The 22603-nt window shown below is 29.0% G+C and overlaps 3 protein-coding genes across 3 annotated transcripts; all 3 read right to left on the reverse strand.

The window, feature by feature from the left end:
- Positions 1–1309: 1309 nt before the first annotated feature.
- Positions 1310–4042, reverse strand: LOC125818403 (heavy metal-associated isoprenylated plant protein 3-like). The gene is made up of 4 exons (XM_049497922.1): positions 3847–4042; positions 2819–3090; positions 2257–2344; positions 1310–2111 (listed from the first exon to the last, which is right to left on the reverse strand). The coding sequence occupies exons 2-4, from the start codon at positions 3020–3022 to the stop codon at positions 1621–1623; spliced, it is 783 nt and encodes a 260-aa protein (XP_049353879.1). The 5' UTR covers positions 3023–3090; positions 3847–4042; the 3' UTR covers positions 1310–1620.
- A 5316-nt stretch (positions 4043–9358) lies between these two features.
- LOC125818404 (heavy metal-associated isoprenylated plant protein 3-like) lies at positions 9359–10593 on the reverse strand. Its single transcript, XM_049497923.1, has 4 exons — positions 10476–10593; positions 10208–10392; positions 9739–9817; positions 9359–9636 (listed from the first exon to the last, which is right to left on the reverse strand). Exons 1-4 carry the CDS (start codon positions 10591–10593, stop codon positions 9359–9361), a joined length of 660 nt encoding a protein of 219 aa, XP_049353880.1.
- Positions 10594–11477: 884 nt separating this feature from the next.
- Positions 11478–13884, reverse strand: LOC125818335 (heavy metal-associated isoprenylated plant protein 1-like). The gene is made up of 3 exons (XM_049497867.1): positions 13755–13884; positions 13332–13574; positions 11478–11713 (listed from the first exon to the last, which is right to left on the reverse strand). Exons 1-3 carry the CDS (start codon positions 13882–13884, stop codon positions 11478–11480), a joined length of 609 nt encoding a protein of 202 aa, XP_049353824.1.
- Positions 13885–22603: the final 8719 nt, after the last annotated feature.

Genomic DNA, 22603 nt, shown 5'->3' on the forward strand with positions numbered 1-22603 from the left:
TTAATATAAGGTTTAATTTGACTAATATAACCCTACTATATCAAGAATACCAAAGGTCCACATAACTTTTCAATTGAACTACACAATCATTAAGGGCAGAATTGGAAAAAAGTGACTAATTATTTCTTGATTGTTTAAATTGACAATTAATCTTGGACATCTATTTTTAGTATACCTGCCAAACAATTGTGGACGGAGGGAGTATTATTTATTATTATTGTTTCACTCTTTTTGCGCCGTAGGTAATGGGGCAAAAACCCATACTTGATTTTCGTAATTACTTACAGCATTACGCTTAATTAAAGTTAAAGAATATACTTAAATGACCATTTATTATTAATAGTAATTTTAAAATTTATTTTGATCAAGTATTTAGAGTAATTTTGTTGTGTGTTCTCCATAGCTCAATACACAAATAAGTTATGAAGTATTTTATTTTTAAAAAAATTAAACACAATAACCTCAACAAATAGTAAAACGTCAAACAATACATTGATGTATATAATTAGAAGAGAAAACATAATTTATGTGATCAGCTTAGTTACCTAATAGATTCTTAAGAATAAGCGTAGAGACTTTTCCTAAATGTGAATTGAAATATCTAATATATTGAATTAAAATAGATTATAATTTAAACATCCAAATAAAATCTACTAATAAATTTAAGAGGTTAAAGCTATTTGAATAATTGGTTGCTCAATTTGTTCAAATAACATATTAGCCTTATAACTAAGTGCATGTCCCTATCTATTTGTCCACATACTCTTTGTTATTGCATCTATTTATTTATTTTTTGGTTTGTTTTTGCGCCGTATGCATTGGGGCAAAAACTCATGCATGATTTTCTTAATTATTTACTACTACTCAATTTGGTCAATTAAAGAATCCCATTAAATACCAATTTAATTTATATTATCATACACTAAAATAATGCGGCAGCTGTTATTATTAGACCTATGTCCTTGTCATTATGAGCAGTGAATACAATAAGAAAGTAAATGAAAACAGAATTCACCCATATCTTAAAAGAGTAGTAAAACCTCTTTTTTCGGAAATAAATTAAATAATATTTCCACCACTTTAACTTTAGTCATCTCACTAGTGTAGGAATAGTTGAATCACATCTTAAGATTTCATTAACCCTACACATTTAGTCATTCCATGACTAATCATACAAAGAATATTCTGAGTAAACCATGAGTACCTTACTTTTTTCAATTGCATCATTATTCACAAAATAAAAGTATATGTACTACTAATAATTATAGAGTGCACCAACTTCAAATTCAAGAAAAATTGGCTTCAACTAGAGTTGATTCACTAAATTAACATACAAAAATTTGAAACTACAAAAGAAATTCTGCAAGTTCAGAACTAAGCCATAACTAGTAGTGGATTGGCCATCTTAAAAGAGGAGCTACTACTAATAATCATTATCTAATTTTAGAACATTTTTCACCCATTTTAGAAGCTAATTACATACAGATTTATGATTAATACTAGTACTACTAATAATTATCACCAGGCCATCTTCTCTTTATCTACAAGTTTTTAGCTTTTGATTTTCTCTAAAATTAGCAAAAAGAGCTCTGATTATTTTTTCCAATCTCATGATTATCATCACATAATACTGCAGGCATTTGGGTTCTCATCACTAAAGAGTTGAGGGGCATGAACTGATACCGGGTACGGGTTCTGAAACTGGTCAGCTGGATAAACCGGCCCGTACATATACGGGTATGGATACCCAAACTGGACTTGCTGCTGCATCATCTGCATACCATTACCTACATTACTATTCATTATCATCTCTCCACCACCAAAACCTCCGTCGCCACCACCTACCTCATCCTTCACCTTCCCCTTTCCTTCGCCATTGCCTTCCCCGCCTTTTCCCTTCGCTTTACCACCACCATTGCCACCTTTTCCGTTTTCACCACCACCGTCACCACCTTTCTCTTTCTTATTATCTCCGCCTTCCTTCTTCTGCGGCACAATTTCAACTTCCTTCTTCAAATGTTTCTTCAACATCTCCGCCAGCTCTTTCATGTTCATCGACCCTGTCACAGTCACCAAATCCTTCTGTTTGTCTATTTTCATTTCCTTATATCCTGCACAATCACCGCTACATATCAATTTTCCATCATACCATTCACAAAAAACACAGTCCAAATCAATCCAACGAAAGAAGTAACGGGAGTACAAGAAACAATAACAAATCTAACAAGGAGAAAAAAAAAAGGTTTCAAATCTGACCTTTGCATTTGGTGACAATTTTGGAGATCTTCTGTACACATCCTTGACAATGGAGATGCACCTTCAGCACCGCTGTGGTGATCGGAGGCTGTTAAACAAAAACAGCAAAAGTAATGAGAAATTCAAAAAAATCTTAAGAACGAATTAAATGAATAATAAACATCTGAATATTCAGTAATTGTTAGTTTTGACTAATCATCGCCGTAACTGATAAACGTAAGAATCACGTAATTATTTGAAAATTCAAAATTTTACAGATGAACAGTTAACTGATGCGCCAATACAGGGAACAAACTGCTAAAATACGCATGTGATATTTTGGCACACATGATTTTACCGATTATTCCGGAGACAAATGAATCAGAAGAAAATTCTATTGTTTTGAATATACTGTGAATTTGAAAAGAACAATTGAATGATGAATGAGACACCAAAATACGCTAAAATGCGCCAGATGCGTAAATGAGGACAAAAAGGGGACAGAATAACAATGGAAGTAATGAAGCAGAATGAAAACGACGAGCGAAACGACGCGACAATTTGTCAGTAATTTTTGCAGTACCTCTTTCTCTTTGGTCTTTTTGTCTTCTCCTCCTCCTTTGTTCTCTTTCGCATCCTTTTCCTTGTTCTGCTTCTTCTTCTCTTCTCCGGCACCGCCGGCGGAATCTCCACCGCCGCCTCCTTTTCCTTTGCCGTCCTTTTTTGGTACCGGCGAAACAAGTTCAACATTTTTGTGTGTTTTCTGTTCAACTTTCTCCTTTAACATCACCGGATCAACTTTTCCGATAACCGTCAACTTTTTCGAATCGGCATCGCACGTAACTTTCTCCACACCTTTATTGAATTTCAACGCACAGTGAGTAAGTATAATTATGTATAAGAGAACTTGGAAAAAGCAAAAAACGCAGGCGGAGCCTCATTTGCCTTTAACTTTTGACTCAGAGAGTACACAGTACATTTCAACACACTCTGAAGAAGAACAAGCAATTAATATTCACAACTATCAATTTTTTGTTCAATTAAAGCAAAATGCAGAAACATTGAAAACTCGGCTCTGCCAAACAGAAGAAGAACAACAATAACATGCCAAATTTTGTTCAATTAAAGCAAAATGCAGAAACATTGAAACAAATCACTAACAAAAAGAAGAAAAAAAACAATAACATATCAATTTTAGTACAATTAAAGCAAAGGATGCAGAAACATTGAAACATGGCACTACCGAATAGAAGAAGAATAACAACAGTAATATGTCAAATTTTCATTCAATTCAAGCAAAATGCAGAAACATTGAAACACTACTCCACCAAATAGAAGAACAACAATCACATGTCAATTTTTTATTCAATTAAAGCAGAATGCAGACACATTGAAACAAAGCACTACCAAATAGAAGAACAACAACAATAACATGTCAATTTTTCGTTCAATCAAAGCAAAATGCAGAAATATAGAAACAAAGCACACTACCAAATAGAAGAACAATAAAATTTAGTTCAATTAAAGCACTACCAAACAGAAGAAAAACAACAACAATAAGTTACACATATTTCTGTAAAATATTCAAAGGAATACGCCATTGTAGTTTACCTCCAACGCTTTTTATCGCTTTGACAACTTTAGTAACACAACCTTCGCAATGAAAATCCGATTTCAAAACCACAGTTAAGTTTCCATCGTTCTTCTTCTCTCCTCCTTCCTTCTTCAGCACTACTTCTCCACTGTTATTCTTCTTCTCTCCTCCTTCATTCTTCTTACTCTTCTTCTGCAAATCAACAACAACAAAAAAAAAATAAAAAAATCAGTCACCGGAAAACAAAAACGCCATTGGAATCACCATTTTTGTTCTTACCTCGCCCATTATGGATACAGATATATTCTAAGAAGACTCTAGAAAGTAGAAAATGAATATGAGAGCAGAGCAGAAAATGTGAGAATATTTATATAGAAGTGGGTTGAGGGGAGGAAGAAGGGTAGTTGTGTGTATATGTGTATGTGCGAGAGAAGTGGAGAGTGGACCGTGTGGTATAGTGAGCTGTCATGGGAATGTGTGAGATGTCATCATGTCGTAAGTATATGCATGTTATGTTATGATGATGATTCTACTTTATGCATGGAGGAAAAAAAAAGCCTTTATACATATCTAACGCCGTTAAATTTATCAGAAAATTTCATTTAGCAAGTGTTTGAAATTGCAATTTAGGATTATAATTTTAGTTCTCAATTAAAATAAATTGGAATTTTAAATCTTTGTTTCAATTTCTTTTTAAATGTAAAACTTGACAAATAAATTATTTTCTGTAAGAAAATAAATCATCATTTTAAATTTTATAGAAAAAGACTCATGATCACCATGAAAGATTATACGTACAATGTGAAAATATTATAACTATTTTTATTTGTCTATTAGATAATTAATTTAATTATAATATATATATATATTATTTCCTTTAATTATACCATTCTCTTTCATGGTAATATAGAGATTTTCAAGTAGGATTTTAAATTATGTACATTGACCATGATTATTATTTTTTAATTTAAAGTATATTAATTTAATTTAATTTATGATAGCAAATTATTATTACATGTATTATTCTCATAATTAATTTTTCTTATAATTTCCATATAAATAATCCAACATAGTTTAGGTGAAATTGTCAAATATATATTGAAAGTTTGAAACTATGTGAAGGTCCTAACTCTCCTGATTTTTACTAATTAGTAATTACCTTGTAAAGAAAATAAGTTAAAATGCAATATGTGCTCACACACGACTATTTCTAAACTAAAGAAAGTTCATTTGCTTTTATATCATAAGTTTTTTTAAAAAAATTAATTTATTAGGAAGTTGTGTAATTTCCCTATAAATAAGTAAATAATTTAGACTAAAATGAAAGTTTATGTGCTTTTAGGACAATTGGGCTTTGGGTAATAAGTAGGAAACTTCGGGTCTGGTAAGGGAAGTAAGTTTACTTTCTGTGGGCCGGTGAGATTAGTCTTTTCTGGCCTTTTGGGCCTTTTTAGGGTTTTATCACTTTTTGTACTTTTGTATGTATGTGTGTATAGCTGTAAAGTAATGGCCTACCAGTCATTTTTTAAAGGTCCACCTTTAAAGTTGTAACATTAATTTTAAACTTGTTACATTTTCAATAGTATAAGCTTACCCATAAAAATGATTGAGTTGGTGTAGGAGAAGAATCCCACAACGGAGATAGAGATCAAATGTCATTCTGGTGGTTATACTCCACCTATTATCTTCTAACTTGAATTCCTCGTATAGAGTTTGTCTAATGAGATTTATATCTTTACGTTTTACGTAGAGACTACTGATTAGGGATTGAATTCCACTCTAATTCCTTCTCCAGAGAATATGTTGGTGTAGCATTTGTAGTATCCCAACAGGATGTCAAAGTGCCTTCTCGATTGAGCTCGTCGCATGAGACTCGCCTAATGCAATTTACATCTCTTTATAGTTTGAAACTATTGCACATAAATGTTTATCCAATGCATAGTATATAAGAGGTTTCTTTGTTTTAATAACAGTAAATTAGAAAACTCAATATTTCAAGATTTTAATTTCTATTTAATTTGTCGGTTTCACATTCTTGTAGACTTATATCAATATGCTACTAGCAAAGTCTTTAACTTTAAGTCTACGTTTGCATACCTTCATGAGTCTTTGGGGAGGCATTTGCCCTGATGTCACACCTCTTTTTAGGTAGAAGAATTTTCTTTGTTCTTTATTTTATTTTTATTTTGGGTGCTTCGTTATTCTTTCTTTGTCTTTCTAAAGGAATTACGAAGTCTTTTTATTAATGCATTGACTTATTTCCTCAGCATGTGTGTGTGTCAAAAGGAAACTAAAGGGAAAAAGAGAATAATAGCGATAAAGTGAACAATGTTTTTCTTTATCTTTTTGTGCTAATAGCAATTTTGATCTCTCAATAATTAGTAAATGTCAATTCTATTATTCTTCATATTCCATTAAGTATATTTAAGTTTCAATTAATTAAAATAAACACTTTAGATTCTTTTCAAATGTTCATAAACACATCATAACTGTTATTCATTCCATTACTTAAGTATACATGTATATAAACTAAATTTGTTATGTTACTTCATATATATATCTTTGTTACACTACTCCATATTTGTTGATAATGTTATTGCAAACATTATACAAATAATTCACAATTCATTCATAAATGACTAAAATAATGTCAACTAATTTAATGAACACAAAATATGCCAAGGACCAAAATCAATTAATAATTGAGTTGGATGGTGTATATAATTTTACTTAGAACTTGAATCCCAAGGAAACAGACAAGGAGAAGCATCAAGGAAAATTATTATTTTTAAGAAAGTGAATAAAACAAAAAAGTCAGTTTCCTACGAAACATATTGTTTTTCTTCTCATATGAAAGTGTCTGGTTATTTTTAGGAGCCGTTTGGTACGTTATAAATTATTTATTTATTCTTTGTTGGCATAAAATCTAATATTATGTATGAGATAGGAGGTGGTATAAGAATTCAGAGATTAGTATTCACGAATTAAAATGTTAAAATGATCAAACTAACTCTTAAAATAGTAAGATTTTTGTCGGCTTAAAGTGTAAAATAAATATCTTTAAATTTACACTATGTACTAAAATGTTATATATCAAGGCAAATATTCGATAAAAAATAATTTTTATATAATTAATTTTTACATTATTAATCTCTACCAAACCTATTTGAAAGGGAATGAGAATAAGGAGAAGCACAAAGGGGATGAATAAATAACGTGAAAAGACAAAAAAGAGACTTTCCTGTTATTTTCTTTGAAAAGCATTTGGAATCCAAGGGGGGCCTTGCGTGTGTGTTACGAAAATTTTCCACTATAATTCTATAAACCCTTAGATTTGTTAGTAAATTTCACTTAAATATTTAAATTATGACATGTTTCGATTAAGCATTTGAATACATTATAAAATTTTTTGTTAAATAATTTTTAGCTGAAATTTTGAAAAAGTTTTACTTATATTTTCAAATGCTTATTATGTAAATAAGTTAGCTAATGAAAATATGTCATATTCTTTAGTTATAAATCACTAGTCTCAATAAGCCATAAAATATCATGTTTGATTTTATTGATACGAATATTAATAATTAAAGGAAGTGTCACATTTTATGTGACTACATAATGAACACTTGAGAATACACAAAAAAAAGTATTTTTCAAATTTGAATCACAAGTGTATCAAAGAAACACTTTATTGTAATGTTTAATTGAAACAAATCATAATTCGAATGTCCAAACGAATTTTTTTATAAATTCAAGTTCTCAATTAAAACAAGTCATTTGTAATCCAACGAAAAAAAATTGGAAGTTGAAATGTAAATAAGATTCATAGAGGTTCAATATTTGCAATTTCATAGAAATGTAAATAAGTCATTTGAGTTGAGTTGAATATGTATTTTTTAGAGGAAAAAAAAGGAATAAAGAAGAGGTCGACTTCATGAATGGGTACATAACTTTAACTTTGTTCCTCTGAGGCTCTAAGGCCTAAGCTATTATACTCTTTTTTGGGTAATAGAAAGTTATTTAGCTTTATCAAATATCATGAAAATCACTAAACTAATTTATCTAATACAGTTTACTTTAACTTTAACAAAATATCAAAAAATCATGAAGAAAAAAATAAAACTTTATTTGGAAAGAAGAAACCAGCATAAGCACAAAAAAATATTATTGGGCCACTACAAGATGTGGTTCATATTTTTGTTTTGGGCAATTTTAGAGAATGGGCTTTTCAAAGAAATTGTTCAGTAGGGAAATTTTCAAAAAATGTCAAAATCCCTCAATTTCAGTTTTTAATTGGGATCGTTTATAATTCGAGTTTATTTTTGCATATATAACGAGATATTTTCCCCCCAACATACTAGTATTTTTCTTTTAAAACACAGTAAAATATACCGTATCCACACACAATATATAATCCTAATAGAAATTGCGGGAATACAACATTTAATTTTACTATATATGTATGTATATGTTTTTCAAAACAAAGGTTGAATGTATGTATAAGCATATGTTAAGATATCAATTGTAAGTGTGAACAATTGAATCCAAATGTACATGTTTTTTTATTGTCTGTGTAGGATATATAAAATATGTTATATGTATGTATGGAGGACCAACACCTACAATTATATTTTTTATTTATATTATACGTATAGGTCGGATATTTATTGTCCTCTCTATTCAATGAGAGTTCATTGCTAGAATTTTTAGATATACAAATATGTATATGAATTGATAGATGATCTCATGGGCTTTCTCCCCCGTTACAACAGCAACAACAAAAAAGCATACGGATGGACGATTGCCTGTTTGGATGGGTATATTTTTGGGCTTATAAGTTACAAGTCAAGACATAAGTAGAATTTCTAATGTTTATAAATTTTAACTTATTTTTTACTTAGAACATTTAAAAATAAATCAATTCAAATCGACTCTTAGAATGTTTGGTACAAAGGAAAGTATTTTCATGGAAAAGATTTACCTAAAAAATATTTTGTTGGAAAATGATTGAGTTTCCACTTATCTTCTGGTGTTCGATAAGAAAGTAAAAAACATTATATCAAAGATCATTTATATGTAATCTAGCAAAATACTATATGGGCGAGATGAGGTGGTTCAGGGGTGGCGGGGGGTCAAGGGAGGGTAGTGGGTGGTGGATGGGTTGAAAAGAGATAACTTGTTATGTTACTTATATAACTTGTTTTCCTTATTTTTTTTTATTAAGAAAGTCATTTTTTTTTCATTTTCAAAAAGTTTATTTTTCTAGAGAAAATATTTTGATCATTTTTATATCAAATACACTCTAGTATGATCCACAAGTGAAATCGGAAGAGAATTAGGATGTTCACAAACTTTTATCATTTTCTAAGTTGGAGACAGAACAGAATCAACAAAAATCCCACGTTACTTCTAATTCTAAGCATATATGTGCATTAATTTTGCTAATCTAAGTAATTAATCATTTGAGAATTAGCATTTATGGATCAATTATACTAGTACTACTAGAAGTTTCTACACACTTACCAAAATTGTTCACAGAACAGTGCAAGCATTTGGATTTTCATCACTGAACGCCTCTGTTGCAGGATAGAAATAATCTCCGGTCACCGATCTGCATATAGTTGATCGCTGGTTGACGCATTCAAAGTCCGGCGAGTAAATGCCTCTTCCTCCGCCGCCGTTATTCACCGTTAAAATTTCAACATCTTTCCTCAGGTGATATCTCAGAGATTCGGCCAAGGATTTCACATCAATTGTCCCAGTTACCGTCACCAAACTCTTTTCCCAATCCATTTTCACATTCCTGCATCCTGCATTAGAGCCATTTTTATCATCAAAACTCTGATTGAATCTTCAACTTCTACAACATACATGATAAACACGTTTAGCAAGTTGAATTTCGTTAATGCTACCTCTTGTTCGAGTGATAATTTTGTGAATCTTCTCGTTGCATGCGTCGCAGTTCAGAGGAAGTTTAAACACAGCAGTAGTCTGCTTGGAAATTGAGAAAATGAGGGAAGTATGAACAAATTGAGAATCGATCAACAATGTAAACAGTTGAGATAGTACAAAATATGCTCCGATTCAATTTACTAGAGAAACAGATATAATGCTTTCCATATTGGACTATAATTCGCCGGAAACAGACTACTAGTAACTGAAGCCTGTTCAGAAATTTGAGCAAGTGAGAAAATATGAAGAAATTGAGAATCAATCGACAATGTTAACAGTTATGATAGTACTAAACAAGCTCCAAATCGATTCAATTCACGAGAGAAACAGATAATAATGCTTTCCGCATTTGACTACAATGCGGAGGGTGTAAAATTTCGCCGGAAAACAGAGTAGAGATTTCAGTTCCGGTGTGTAGCGTATTATTACCTCATTGCATTTATACTTCTGTTGGATCTCAGTTTCCTCAATATCCAGTATAGGTGAAATGAGTTTCACCGTCTTCTTCAATTTCCTCTCCATTTTCTGCCGGAGTTTCGACGGATCGAATTTCCCTGCCATCGTCACCTTGTATACCGCTCCATTTTCCTCTATCTTCATCCACGAATTCAGATCTTTTCGCCAGAAATTTCAAAAGCAAAATCAAATCAAAACAGAAACAAAAATTCATCAATTCGAAAATTATCGGATTCGTTACCATGCAAATCGTGAACGCATTTGAAAACTTTTTCAGAGCAACCTTCACAAGAACAATGCATGTCAATTTGGAGAATTGCAGTAACATTTTTGCCGCCTTTTTCATCTGCTTCTTCCATTTCGTGTGAAACTTTTTTTTTTTCCTCTTCCACAATGTGATTTGGTTCAATTCTCGTTGTACTTTATAAACTTTCTGTTTGAGCTTTTGGCGGGAGTTTATTTGTTTGCAAATTTCTCCGAACATTTAATCATACACAATATCCTTTCAACTATTTTTCATAAGGTCATATATGTCCGATAAATAACTTGTTAATTACAATACAAATTATTACGTCATATTAGGCGAACTATCTTTAAAATTTGTGTGATATTATTTTGAATTTGGGGTTAACTGACAGATCACAAAATTAAATTTGTTAATCGTTTGTTCATAAATTGGTGAACTGTCTGTTTTGATATGTATTTTTAGAGAAGATCTCTTTGGATCGGTAAGGTTTAGAAAGTGTTTGTTTTGAAGCTAGACATGTACATGTGTATTGATATAACAAAATTATTAATATCCTAATACGTAAAATTATTTTCTAGAATACTTGATTTCCCTCAGTATTAAACACTGCCTATGCAGCTCCGATTATGTGAAATATGTCAAAATTATACAAACACGCCTTGTGCTAATGTCGTATATATAACTTTATATAACGAGAATGATGTGTATACAATTTTGTCTTTAAGGTAGCTCAAGTAAGACATATTAAAATTAATAATGAAAAAAAAAAATACAAGAACAACATCAAATAATATGATGAGCAAAAGAAACAATACTATACTAGGAAACAAATATACATTTCTTATTATATAATCAAATTCTTCTATAAGATAACTTTAATAAATTCCAAAGGTCTATTGAATTTTCAATATCACATAAACAAAGACAGATTAAACTTAAATTATATCCCAAATCATCATATATATATTTTTCCCTTCTTAAACACCAACAATTATCTCACATTATTCTGCAGTACTTAGCTTCATCATGAATATATTGGTCACTTTCTGGCCAATAATTATAATAATTTGGAAACCAAATTGGCTTCAAATCATCTTCATATTTCTCTTGCTTCACAATTTTGACTGATTTTTTCAGCTTCTTTTTCAAAATTTTCACCAAATATTCAATATTAATTGATCCACTCACTATTACCAAGTTCATTGGCCTATCAATGAATATTCCTTGAAACCCTTTGTAATATCATAAGAAGAAAAAAAAAAGAATATTAGAAAAATTCAATCAAAGAAATTAAATGAAAAGGGGGAATTTAAATAGGAGAGGCAGAATTGGTAGGCGTTTCGACATAAATTGAGTGGTTTTTGAAAGAAGAAGAAGCAGTATTTAAAGTTAAGTTGAAAAAAAAGGTATTAATAGTATTCGGAAATTTATTTGAATTTTTTTTAATTTTTTATGAGGAAAGATATATATATCATAAGAATATTCCTTGAAACCCTTATAATATCATAAGAAAAGAAAATTAAGTCTATTAGAAAAATTCAATCAAAGAAATTAAATGAAAAGGGGGGATTTAAATAGGTGAGGCGAAATTAGTAGGCGTTTCGACATGAGTGATATTTGAAAAAAGAAGAAATAATATTTAAAGTTAAGTTGAAAAAGGGTAATAGTATTCGAAATTTTATCTGAAAAATAATATTGAAATTTTATGAGGAAAAATATATATTTGAAAAGCTGGTTGAGCCTAATTTTGCAAACTTGGAAAATTGGAGTGAAAAGTTTAATACAATATCTATGAATATTCCTTGAAACCTTTCTCATATTATTAAAAAAAGGGTATAATAGAAAATTTCTTTAAATGAAATTAAAGGAAAATAGGGGAAATTTTTAAGGGAAAATTGTACATAATGGCAAACTATTAATTCAAATTAAATGGTATAACCACACTTTGATTTAATTGTGTCCTATAGCAAACTATTTGTCAACGCCTCTCTCCCTCAAACTCTCGCTCGCCACTCTCCTCTCTCGCTCACTCTCTCTGGTTCGCCTCTCTCGCGTTATACACAAAAGTGTATAAATTGCGTTTCTGTTTGTATAAAGCGAGAGAAAATTATATATACACATGCAAATACATATATATTCGTCCTATACACTTATAATTATACAATAAAAATATTCCCCTGCCCAGTTCTCTTTTGTCTTTCTCTCTTTCTCGTTTTATACAACAGAATTGTATAAATTGTGTTTCTGTTTGTATAAAGCGCGAGAAAATTGTATATACACATGCAAATACATATATATTCGTCCTATACACTTATAATTATACAATAAAAATATTCCCCTGCCCAGTCTTATGCTTGTATAATGTATAATTTATGTTTGTCAACGATTTATACAAACGAGAGACTAACAACAATTTATATGTTTCTGTTTGTATAAAGCGAGAGAAAATTGTATATACACATGCAAATACATATATATTCGTCCTATACACTTATAATTATACAATAAAAATATTCCCCTGCCCAGTTTTATGCTTGTATAATGTATAATTTATGTTTGTCAACGATTTATACAAACGAGAGACTAACAACAATTTATATAAATGGTCTGCCAGCGAAATTATACAATTTTGAAGAGGAGCCAACGAATTATACAATTGCTTCTTTTTGTATATATGTATAGCGAATTATACATATATATGTTTGCTATGGAGCGCAATTATGCAAACTTTGCTATAGCATACAAATATGATTTTTTTGTTTGCTATATGTGAAAGTTTCTCAATTTTTAAACATGAGAGAATTTTAGGCTGTAAATTTGTAAAAAATTGTAAAAAAAAGAAAAATTTACCTTTTATTTTGGTCACTATGTTTTGCATTTTTTCCACACATTTATCACATCCCAAATTAATTTCCAGTGTTGTTTTTTTGGGAATCTCTTTTTCTTTATTTTCTTTTGATTTTGGAGAAATTATTTCCACTTTCTTCTTCAATTTCTTCTCAATTTTCTGTTGAAGTTTCAATGATTCCACTTTGCTAATCACTGTTACTTTATATTTCACTCCAGTATTTTCTATTTCCATAGACTTTATACCTTTTCACAATATAACAAACAAACAAAAAAAATTGTATTAGTAGGCGTTTAAACATAAAAATTGTGTTTGGAGACGTGTTTAACTTGACAAAAAGTAAAATATACCAAGCAATTAATACAAAAATAACTAAGAAAAATATATATGAAGAAATTCAAAGATCACATGTGTTGATAATATACCTTCCAATTTTTGAGTGCATTTAGCAATTTTTTTGAAACAATTCTTGCAGACACAATTCATATTTATAAGAAAAATAACTTTAACATTTTCTTCTTCTTTCTTCTTTTTCCCCTCCTGTTTGGAACTCATTTTTTAAAAATAAATAAATATCATAGCACAAAATAAATATATGTGTAGTTTGTTGGAAAATTGGTTTTAAAATCCCCATATATATATATATATATATAAATATTTTGTGTGTGTGTGTGTTTAGGTAGAAAAATTCTATTTAAAAGCAAATCTTTACTCAGAGGTAAATAATAATTGTGGGTAAAAGTGGAAGTGCATGATTTGGTGCTTTTAATAGAAAAAAATTATTTTACCCTTATATTAGGAAATCCCTTATATAGAAGTTTTGATGAAAAGAGAATATTAGGTGGGATTTATTTTTCAAAATTCATATGAAGGTTGTGTCATTTTATACAAATAGCCACTTTATTGTTTTTTTTTTTAATTTAGAAGTTAGACCTTATTTTTAAATAATAGATATGCTGTAATTCAAAAGTAATCACTCGGTACAAAAAATTATAGTCTAATAATAGTAGTGACTGTCTTCGATTACGTAATAGGTGTGAGCTCAATTCTTATCATTCTGTTTCCTGATCTCTTTTTTAATATATTTGTATAATAGAGTTAAAATTTGAACAAAAATATCTATGACTAAAATAAAAAAATGATTCTAATACACAATACTGAGGCTCAAAGCTTCAACAAGTGAACGATTCATAAAGTACTAACTTTCATAATTGAAGTGTGAAAATTTCGGGGAGTTTCAAACTTCAAAATAGATTTGTGAAGTTGAAATTTTATTATTTCAAACTTTAAGAACGATTTATAAAATTAAGATAGATTAATGTTACTCGAATTTTTCCGATAATAAGTGCCTTCCTCAGTTCAGGCCCACTAAATAAAGGCCCATATAGGTATGGACTGGGTGTTTAGTTTACATTCCCCAGGCCAGAATTTAGGCCCATATTTATGGGGTCATTTGTACGTCTGTCTCTATTTTGGGATGATCGTTAATTTATATTTCTCGCAACAAATAACTTTTTTTTTTGCATAAAGTTATATTTTCTTTTCATGATATTTCACAAATTGTACCGTGCATAATATCAGTTTCTTAAATATTTATGCGTCCATTGTTAGAGAATGAAAATTTAAAATACCCTCTTTTAAAGGAAATTTTTTAAACTTTTTTTATTGTAACTCATTTAAAAGACGAAACGTGCAACATTGTGAGACTTATATCAAGAATAATAATTTAAAAGACGAAACGTGCAACATTGTGAACCTTATATCAAGAACAATAAACAAAAAAATCTTCAAGTATCGCTTTCTTTACTGAACAAAAGAAAAAAGAAAAGTGCTAACATCACTATCAAATTTTAGCTTTCTAAATGCCTTTATAATTTTTACCTCCAAAAGACATTATTACTTTATTTAGGTATTATATTTTTCTTCTTTCGATTCGTAAAATATTTTCTCTAGAGTTTCTTTTTTTTTAGAATGATATTTTTAGTGTAAATAGGAAAGAATGTTCTACAAGTGATATTCTAATTTTATCGTGTCCTTTAACTTTAACACATCTAATCTTCATCCCTGCCTCCGTCCCTAGAGCCTCCATGGTCCATCCCCACCATTCCAACTTCTACTCTCACTTCCATAGAATATGTTTAAATTATACATAAATACTTTTACTTGTCTATCGAGCACAAATAAATAGATAAATAAATTACCATTTCTTTTTCTGTAATTAATTTTCTTCACACCAAACATACTCTAAACATGAAATATAATAACTAACAATTTTATTATTCAATTATAATCCTTAATTCCACGAATCAAACGACTCCTAAAATAATCGAAAGTAAGTTGTCCCACATTGGTGCTGAAGGGCCACTTAAGAAATATTTTTAACGCATTTTTTTTTAATGTATTTAGTTTAGTAACTCTCTAGACGACTACATTGTAATTGTTATTGTGTTTTTATGAGAAGAAATATGTTCTATTTATAAAATTTCAAGAAATCTAAATATCACATATTATTTATATATATATATAATAAAAAACAATTATGGCATAGAATCAAATTAAGAAAGGAAATTCAGGACAAACCCTAATAACAAATACATAGTTTCTAACAAATACATACTTTGACATGTATTACCTTAATCAGATATCTTTTTAGAAACAACTTTCTTCTCTCCGTTTTCGATTATATAAAAAAATAAAAAATTACATACAATCTATTTTCTTCGGACTCGATCGTGAGATTATCACTAGGTATGTTTCTAGTTATTGTAGTTTCTATCAGGTACGAGGTACGCGAAGAGTGTGAATATTGAGGAACCAATTTAATCTATTTTCTTCGGACTCGATCGTGAGATTACCACTAGGTATGTTTCTAGTTATTGTAGTTTCTATCATGTACGAGGTACGCGGAGAGTGTGAATATTGAGGAACCAATTTAGAATCAAAGTCATAAAAAGGACATGTCGAAAATCTACCAATGTCCTAGTTGGGGCTTTTAGCATCACCTTTTTTTTCTCTCTTTCTTTAGAGAATATGTACTCTTATCTCTTTGAAAATAATACATACAAGTTGAGATAAAATTCAAATTTAAGTTTTAAAATTTGTAAATACTAACAACAATAAATATTCGGTAAAATTTCACAAGTGAGGTCTGGCAAAAGTATAATATATGCAATAATATTCAGTGAAATTTCACAAGTGAGGACTCACGAAAGTATAATATATGTAGATCTTATTACTATCTTGTGGAAATAAAGAAATTATTTTCGAAAGACTCTCGGTTCAAATGTATTGAGTACAAAGAACAGTTTGTAATACTAACAACAATAATAATAATATATTTATTGTAACTTCACTAGCGAAGATTGAATAAAGTAAAGGTAAAATTTATAACACTAATGCTTGTCACTTTTAATATATCGAAAAAAGACAAAGAAATTTCTTATTTTATTCTCAATATCAATTACTTATTTTTCAAATTATTTGACAAAATTAAAAATTATATATCAATTAATATAAGTAATATGGTAATGTATTAATATTAATCATTATTTTTTGAAAAAACGTGCAAAGTCTAAAATAAATAAGTAAAATGAAAAAAAATAATATTTTGACCAACCACCCAAATGCGCAAGTGTAACTTACCCTCTATCTTTTGGGGTCGTTTGGTAGCTAGTTAGAATTATGCATTCGTTAGTAATATAGATATAGAGGTTAGTTATGAGTGAATCTATATATTATTTTATGTTAGATTGAAGTACATGTATTAGTTATTTCATCTTTTATTTTGTATAAAATAATACATAAATTCACTCATAACTCATACATATATTACTTATACGGGTTTTTAGTTTGATAACCAGAGGCTGAGCAAGAATTAGGAGTTTGAGAGTTCTAAATTTTAGTATGAACAGAAAAATATTTTCGAACCTAGGACACTAGTGTAGAAAACATTTCTAAGGCCCCTTCCTTACCACTAAGTTATCAATCAATTTTGTTAGGAGGTTCACAGGTTAATATACATATATATATATATATATATATATATATCCTCAATTTTCTAATATAAAGACAATGTCTACGAAAGAGCTATTGGTTCGTCTAAACCCCTAATCCTCACTTAGCTCCATCTCTGTTGACAATCAAACGTCAGATTAATATTATATATAAACTACTTGTTTACTATCAACATCATATATATTATACATCACTTATTTCTTATCCAACTATCAACAAAAAAAACAGAAGTCAGGAAGAAAACGACATGATTAATATGCCACGAGGGAAGACAGTAAATTGCACCACGTGTCGAGATGTGGTTAGTTGAAGAGGAAAATACCACGTGGAGGACATGGTATATATCACATGGCAACTTATGGTACTTGTTGGACCATGAAGATAAAGAGAAAATGACAAATAGTACTACCCTTTTTTACAAACATTATTAAAAATAAAAAAGTCTTAAATATATTCGAATTTTAATCAAAATTGTTGTAACAATCCCAAACTTTAGGCAAGATCTATATCCTTGTACTATTGAATAGTGTATTTTAAAGATATATAAGTGCCCAGCTGAACAAATTACTATTTATAATGATGCAATATTTATGATGTCCGCGTGAACACCTATATATCTTTAAAATATACTATTAAGTAGTGCAAACGGTAATAGGTCCTACCCAAAGTTTAGAATTGTTACGATAATTTTGGATATATTTAGACCCTTTTCCTTTAAAAACTGCTTTTCTTTATTGTGTTTTTTTTTTAGATATTGTAAATAGTAGTAGTAGTAATTGCTCTCCAGCACATAATGTCCTTCACTTGTATTTTTTTCTCACACATATTATTATCCTTGACCTAATTCCCTACTTTTGGATAACCTTTTATCACATGTGTGATACCTTTGGTCATGAATAATTAATGGAGTTTAGGGTAAGATATATTCCTAACGTATGAAAAATGACTTAAATTTGTCTTTCTATCATATATTGTCTTAGAACCAATCTCTATCACTAGGTAGAGATAAATCGCTTAACTACCTACTAATTATCTATCCTAATCTTCGATCTCTAAACTTTCTTATGATCTAGGGCCAAGTCCTTAGATATTTTTGGAAAAAATGTTTATTCCTCAGATATTTTTGGAAAAAGTTATAGTGTGTACACTTGCTATATTTGAAAAGACAACTGGAAATGAACTGTGAAATAGACAGGAAAAATCATACTGGCTTTTGTTTGTATATAAAAGATGCAAAAGAATGCATACTAGTAATAACAAGTAATAATCAAGAAACCAAAATGTTGCCTTTTTCTGCATTTGCACCTGCACCTCCTTACATCTCTCTTCTCTATACTTTGATTTTTAAAAATCATTGAATGTGTTTGTATATTTTAAACTCGTGTTGTAGGGTGGATATCGAAAGATATAAAAGATTATTTCTCTCCAAGTCGTACATACAACTTTCATCAAATACGATTTTCTGCAGAATTTTATATGCACTTATGAGATCGAGTATGAAATTTTGTTTACTTACTTTAAATTTAGTATTCATTTCCCTCTATATTATGTTAGAATTGGAAATCGTATATTTTACATATCCATATGATTAAGTGCTTAGGTTTCCCAAGTAGTATACAAGTTTTTGTAGAATTTTATATGCACCTATGAGATCGAGTATGAATTTTGTTTACTTAATTACTTTAAATTGAGTATATGTTTCCCTCTATATCATGTTAGAATTGAAAATCATGTATTTTACATATTCATATGATTATGTGCTTAGGTTTACTAAGTAGTGTAAAACAAAAGTACTTCGAATCATTGTTATTTGACTCAGATCTGTTAAGTTTTTATTTTTTCCTTACAACCATGAATTTCTACTCACTATTCATCTTTTTTTTCGATTCGATATATATGTAGATCGAATCCTCAAACAATATTATCAGACTCGTGTAGAATCTGAAAAATACATTATTTTTAATGAATTATCCAACACATACCTAATGACATTTCTTGGAATTCTGTTTACTTACTTTAAATTGAAAAACCCTTTTCCTCCTTATCTTGTTAGAATTGAAAATAGTGTATTTTTACATATCATATGACTAAGTGCTTAGGTTTCCAAAATAGTTTTAAATAAAAGTGCTTTAAATCATTGTTATTTGACTCGGATATGTTAATTTTTTTACAAATAGCTATGAATTTCTACTCACTATTCATCTTCTATTCGATTATGTCAAACTCGTGTCGGATCTGAAAAATACATTACTTTTGATCAATTATCCAACACATACCTAATGATATTTTTTGAAAAACTCAAACAATCTACTCTATTTTCACTATCCATGCCTTCCCCTTTCTCCTTTCCTTGGTTATAGGAAAAAAGAATTAAAAAGGGAAAATAAGGGTCCATTATGATAAAGACATGTAAGTACAATATCATATATATATAATAAAGAAATAATATTTACTAACCTCCTATGTGACTAAAGATTGAAAATAAGGAGGTGCAAGCTCAAGTGCAGGTGAATATAGCATTTTGAAAAGAAAAAAAACGTCTCATGATGCTTCTTTTATATATAGGGGATTTGTCGATAGAACCAGAATGAATCATCCCCTATGAATGAGGTAAGAAAAGAGTTTGCGATATCGAGAATGAAACTTATATGTATATTATATATTGAGTTCTTTAGCTTCAGGAGGCAGCCAAAATTAAAGATTTGATTTTCATGATATTTTGTTATTGGAGATTATAAAGCAAAGGTAAGAAAATTCCTTGTATATTTATGAATTAAATTAAGCATATATTATTTAATTTGTTGAATGTTATTTGAAGATCTATGTATAAAAAGTCATTTAGGGCTTTATTACAGAACCTCTAAACCCTAAAAAGTTTAATTTATTATCCTTTATTTATAAAATGCATATTTAATTGATTAATTTGCTTTTCTTTAGGGTTGTTCTAATTAACTTTACTCGTTTAATTTTCATATGCTTTAGAGCTACTTGATTAGCAGGGACGGAGTCAGAATTTCAAAAGATTTCTTATGTAAAAATACAAGATTTAAATCAAAGTTATTGAGTTCGATCTTCTGAAGTCTGAACTATGTTGGCAAGAAAGATAGGAGCACCAATGAGGTAATTTATCTTTTCTTTTACCGTAAAATAAATTTGGAATTCGATGGAAATTTTCTTGTTCTTATAGTATAATGGTTAGTTATTTTTAATGTTAACTAACTAAAGAATGGCATTTAATCATTCAATTTTAAAGATGAGATGAATTAGTTGTGTTTTTGGAAATTTTTATTGTCCGATTGATTATTTGTACTTTTACTTTGTCGGCGAGAGTTTGACTTTTGTTAATCGCCATCTCCATCTCCATTCCGGCCACTTTCCCATTATAAAAAAAATAGTTGTTCTATTTTAATTGTTACTCTCTTTTAATAATTTTTTTAGTCGATGAAATTATAACACTATATTATTCGTCAAAAAAAGGCATAGTAATTACTTTTAGTTGAATATGAGGTCTTTTAGACATCTTTAGATAATCAATTAATGTATGAGGTTAAATTGATATATTTCGATCTAAATAATGTATACGAGAAGTTGAATATTAAGTCTTTCAGATATCTTTAGAAGATCTAGTGTTTGATAAAGACTTTAATGCCAGAGAATTCAAGATAGATGGTTACAAAATTAGGTGGTTACTTTTTATTAATTACAAATAGCTTGTTATAGTACTTCTTTTGCAAAATTAACTCTTAGATATAAAAAATCAAATGATAAAGAGGAAAATGAAATGTCATATTGAATCGTCAAAGCAAAGCTAAGACTAATTGATATGAATGACGAAATGAGGTCTTACCCTTTTACCTTAGTCAAACTATATATACTGCACCGTATTTTCTTTCTTGTTTTATATATACTCTCTGCGTCTTAAATACTTGTCACGTTTCATTTCTCAGGAGTCAAATTATCTAATTCTTTATCAATATTTTAAGATGCGATTTTCACCATGATGATATGAAAATAACAACTATATAGTATTTCTCGTATAGTTTAAAAAATATTAAATTAATTTAATTTAAAGATTAGTCAAATTAACTCTTGAAAGCAATAACATGAGAAGTATTTCAAAACAGAAAGAGTACTATGTACAAATGTTATTTAATCTTTTATACATACATATTACGTTGTTTGTCTTATTTTCTAGATTTTCCACTTGTAATTACTATATCTAAATGGCTTGATTGTATAAAATTTTGAATATTTTGAAATAATATATACTAGTTTTTGGGGACCTTTTTTTACATACACAAGGGACTTTTATAAAAGCAGCTAAAGGACGACTCAATGAGACCTTTATATTCCCGATTTCAATTTATGTAACAGAATTTAATTCAATATAAAATTTTAAGTTTGATAAAAATGATTTTGAAAATTTGTAGTTTATAAAAACTTTTTAATAAGGATAGAATGTAAATTTTATAATTAGATATTTTCAAATATAAAAATATTATCTTATTTTTAATAGAAAAATCGTGTCACATAAAAAGAAAGAAAGTAAGAGTACTTATTTGTTGTGTCAATGATCAGTAACAAGGTTACTTCAATGTGAGAAGAATTTAATGATCATTGTATATGTTTTTCTTTGATTTATAGAATGGCCTTAACAGGCTGCATCTATGTGGCAAGAGAGGAACCAAATTATTTTTCAAGGCAAAAGAAGAGAAATATCGGATCTTGTGAAGAGAATAATTCAAGACGTATATTTCAGAGGCTGTCTTAAAGTAAAATTAACTAAATACTTGACGATGTTGAACTACTATCCAAGCTAAAGTAGTCGATAGATGGTTAGGAGATGAAAAGTTATTAGTTGGATTCGATCTTAGTCGGAATAGTTCTTTTTCTTTTTTTTTTTTTTTTTGAACTGTAAACTTCTCTTTGGTAATAAAATGCTTACTTACCAAAAAAAAAGATAATATAAAAAATATTTGTACATAACTGATTTAGAATTGGAAGTAGATAACTTGTTAATTGAGTTAATGTCTCAAAAGGTCATTCAATTTTTACAATTTATCTAACAAAGTCATTAAACTTTGTTTTGTATCAATAAAATCACTCAACTTAAGTTTTTGTATCAAAAAAATCATTTAACTATATATGTTGGATAAAAAATCATTTAACTATATTACTTTGGATAATTAATATTCATTCAAATCCAGTTGGAAGATCATAAGTTCTAAAAGCCTTATATATTTTTAATGATAAATTTAGT

This window comes from Solanum verrucosum, unplaced genomic scaffold, assembly GCF_900185275.1.
Source record: "Solanum verrucosum unplaced genomic scaffold, falcon-dt-bn FXZP01000253.1, whole genome shotgun sequence".
NCBI lineage: Eukaryota > Viridiplantae > Streptophyta > Magnoliopsida > Solanales > Solanaceae > Solanum > Solanum verrucosum.

Bases quoted from the DNA above. Each gene is read 5' to 3' on its own strand.
- LOC125818404 (XM_049497923.1), bottom strand. From the start codon at position 10,593: ATGGAAGAAGCAGATGAAAAAGGCGGCAAAAATGTTACTGCAATTCTC. The intron at 9,818-10,207 runs GTAATAATACGC...ATTTCCAAGCAG, and splicing joins AGAAGTATAAATGCAATGAG to ACTACTGCTGTGTTTAAACT. The intron at 9,637-9,738 runs GTAGCATTAACG...GCTCTAATGCAG, and splicing joins AATTATCACTCGAACAAGAG to GATGCAGGAATGTGAAAATG.
- LOC125818403 (XM_049497922.1), bottom strand. From the start codon at position 3,022: ATGTTAAAGGAGAAAGTTGAACAGAAAACACACAAAAATGTTGAACTT. The intron at 2,345-2,818 runs GTACTGCAAAAA...TTTGTTTAACAG, and splicing joins AAAAGACCAAAGAGAAAGAG to CCTCCGATCACCACAGCGGT. The intron at 2,112-2,256 runs GTCAGATTTGAA...GTGATTGTGCAG, and splicing joins AATTGTCACCAAATGCAAAG to GATATAAGGAAATGAAAATA.
- LOC125818335 (XM_049497867.1), bottom strand. From the start codon at position 13,884: ATGAGTTCCAAACAGGAGGGGAAAAAGAAGAAAGAAGAAGAAAATGTT. The intron at 13,575-13,754 runs GTATATTATCAA...TATTGTGAAAAG, and splicing joins ATGCACTCAAAAATTGGAAG to GTATAAAGTCTATGGAAATA. The intron at 11,714-13,331 runs GTAAATTTTTCT...GATATTACAAAG, and splicing joins CATAGTGACCAAAATAAAAG to GGTTTCAAGGAATATTCATT.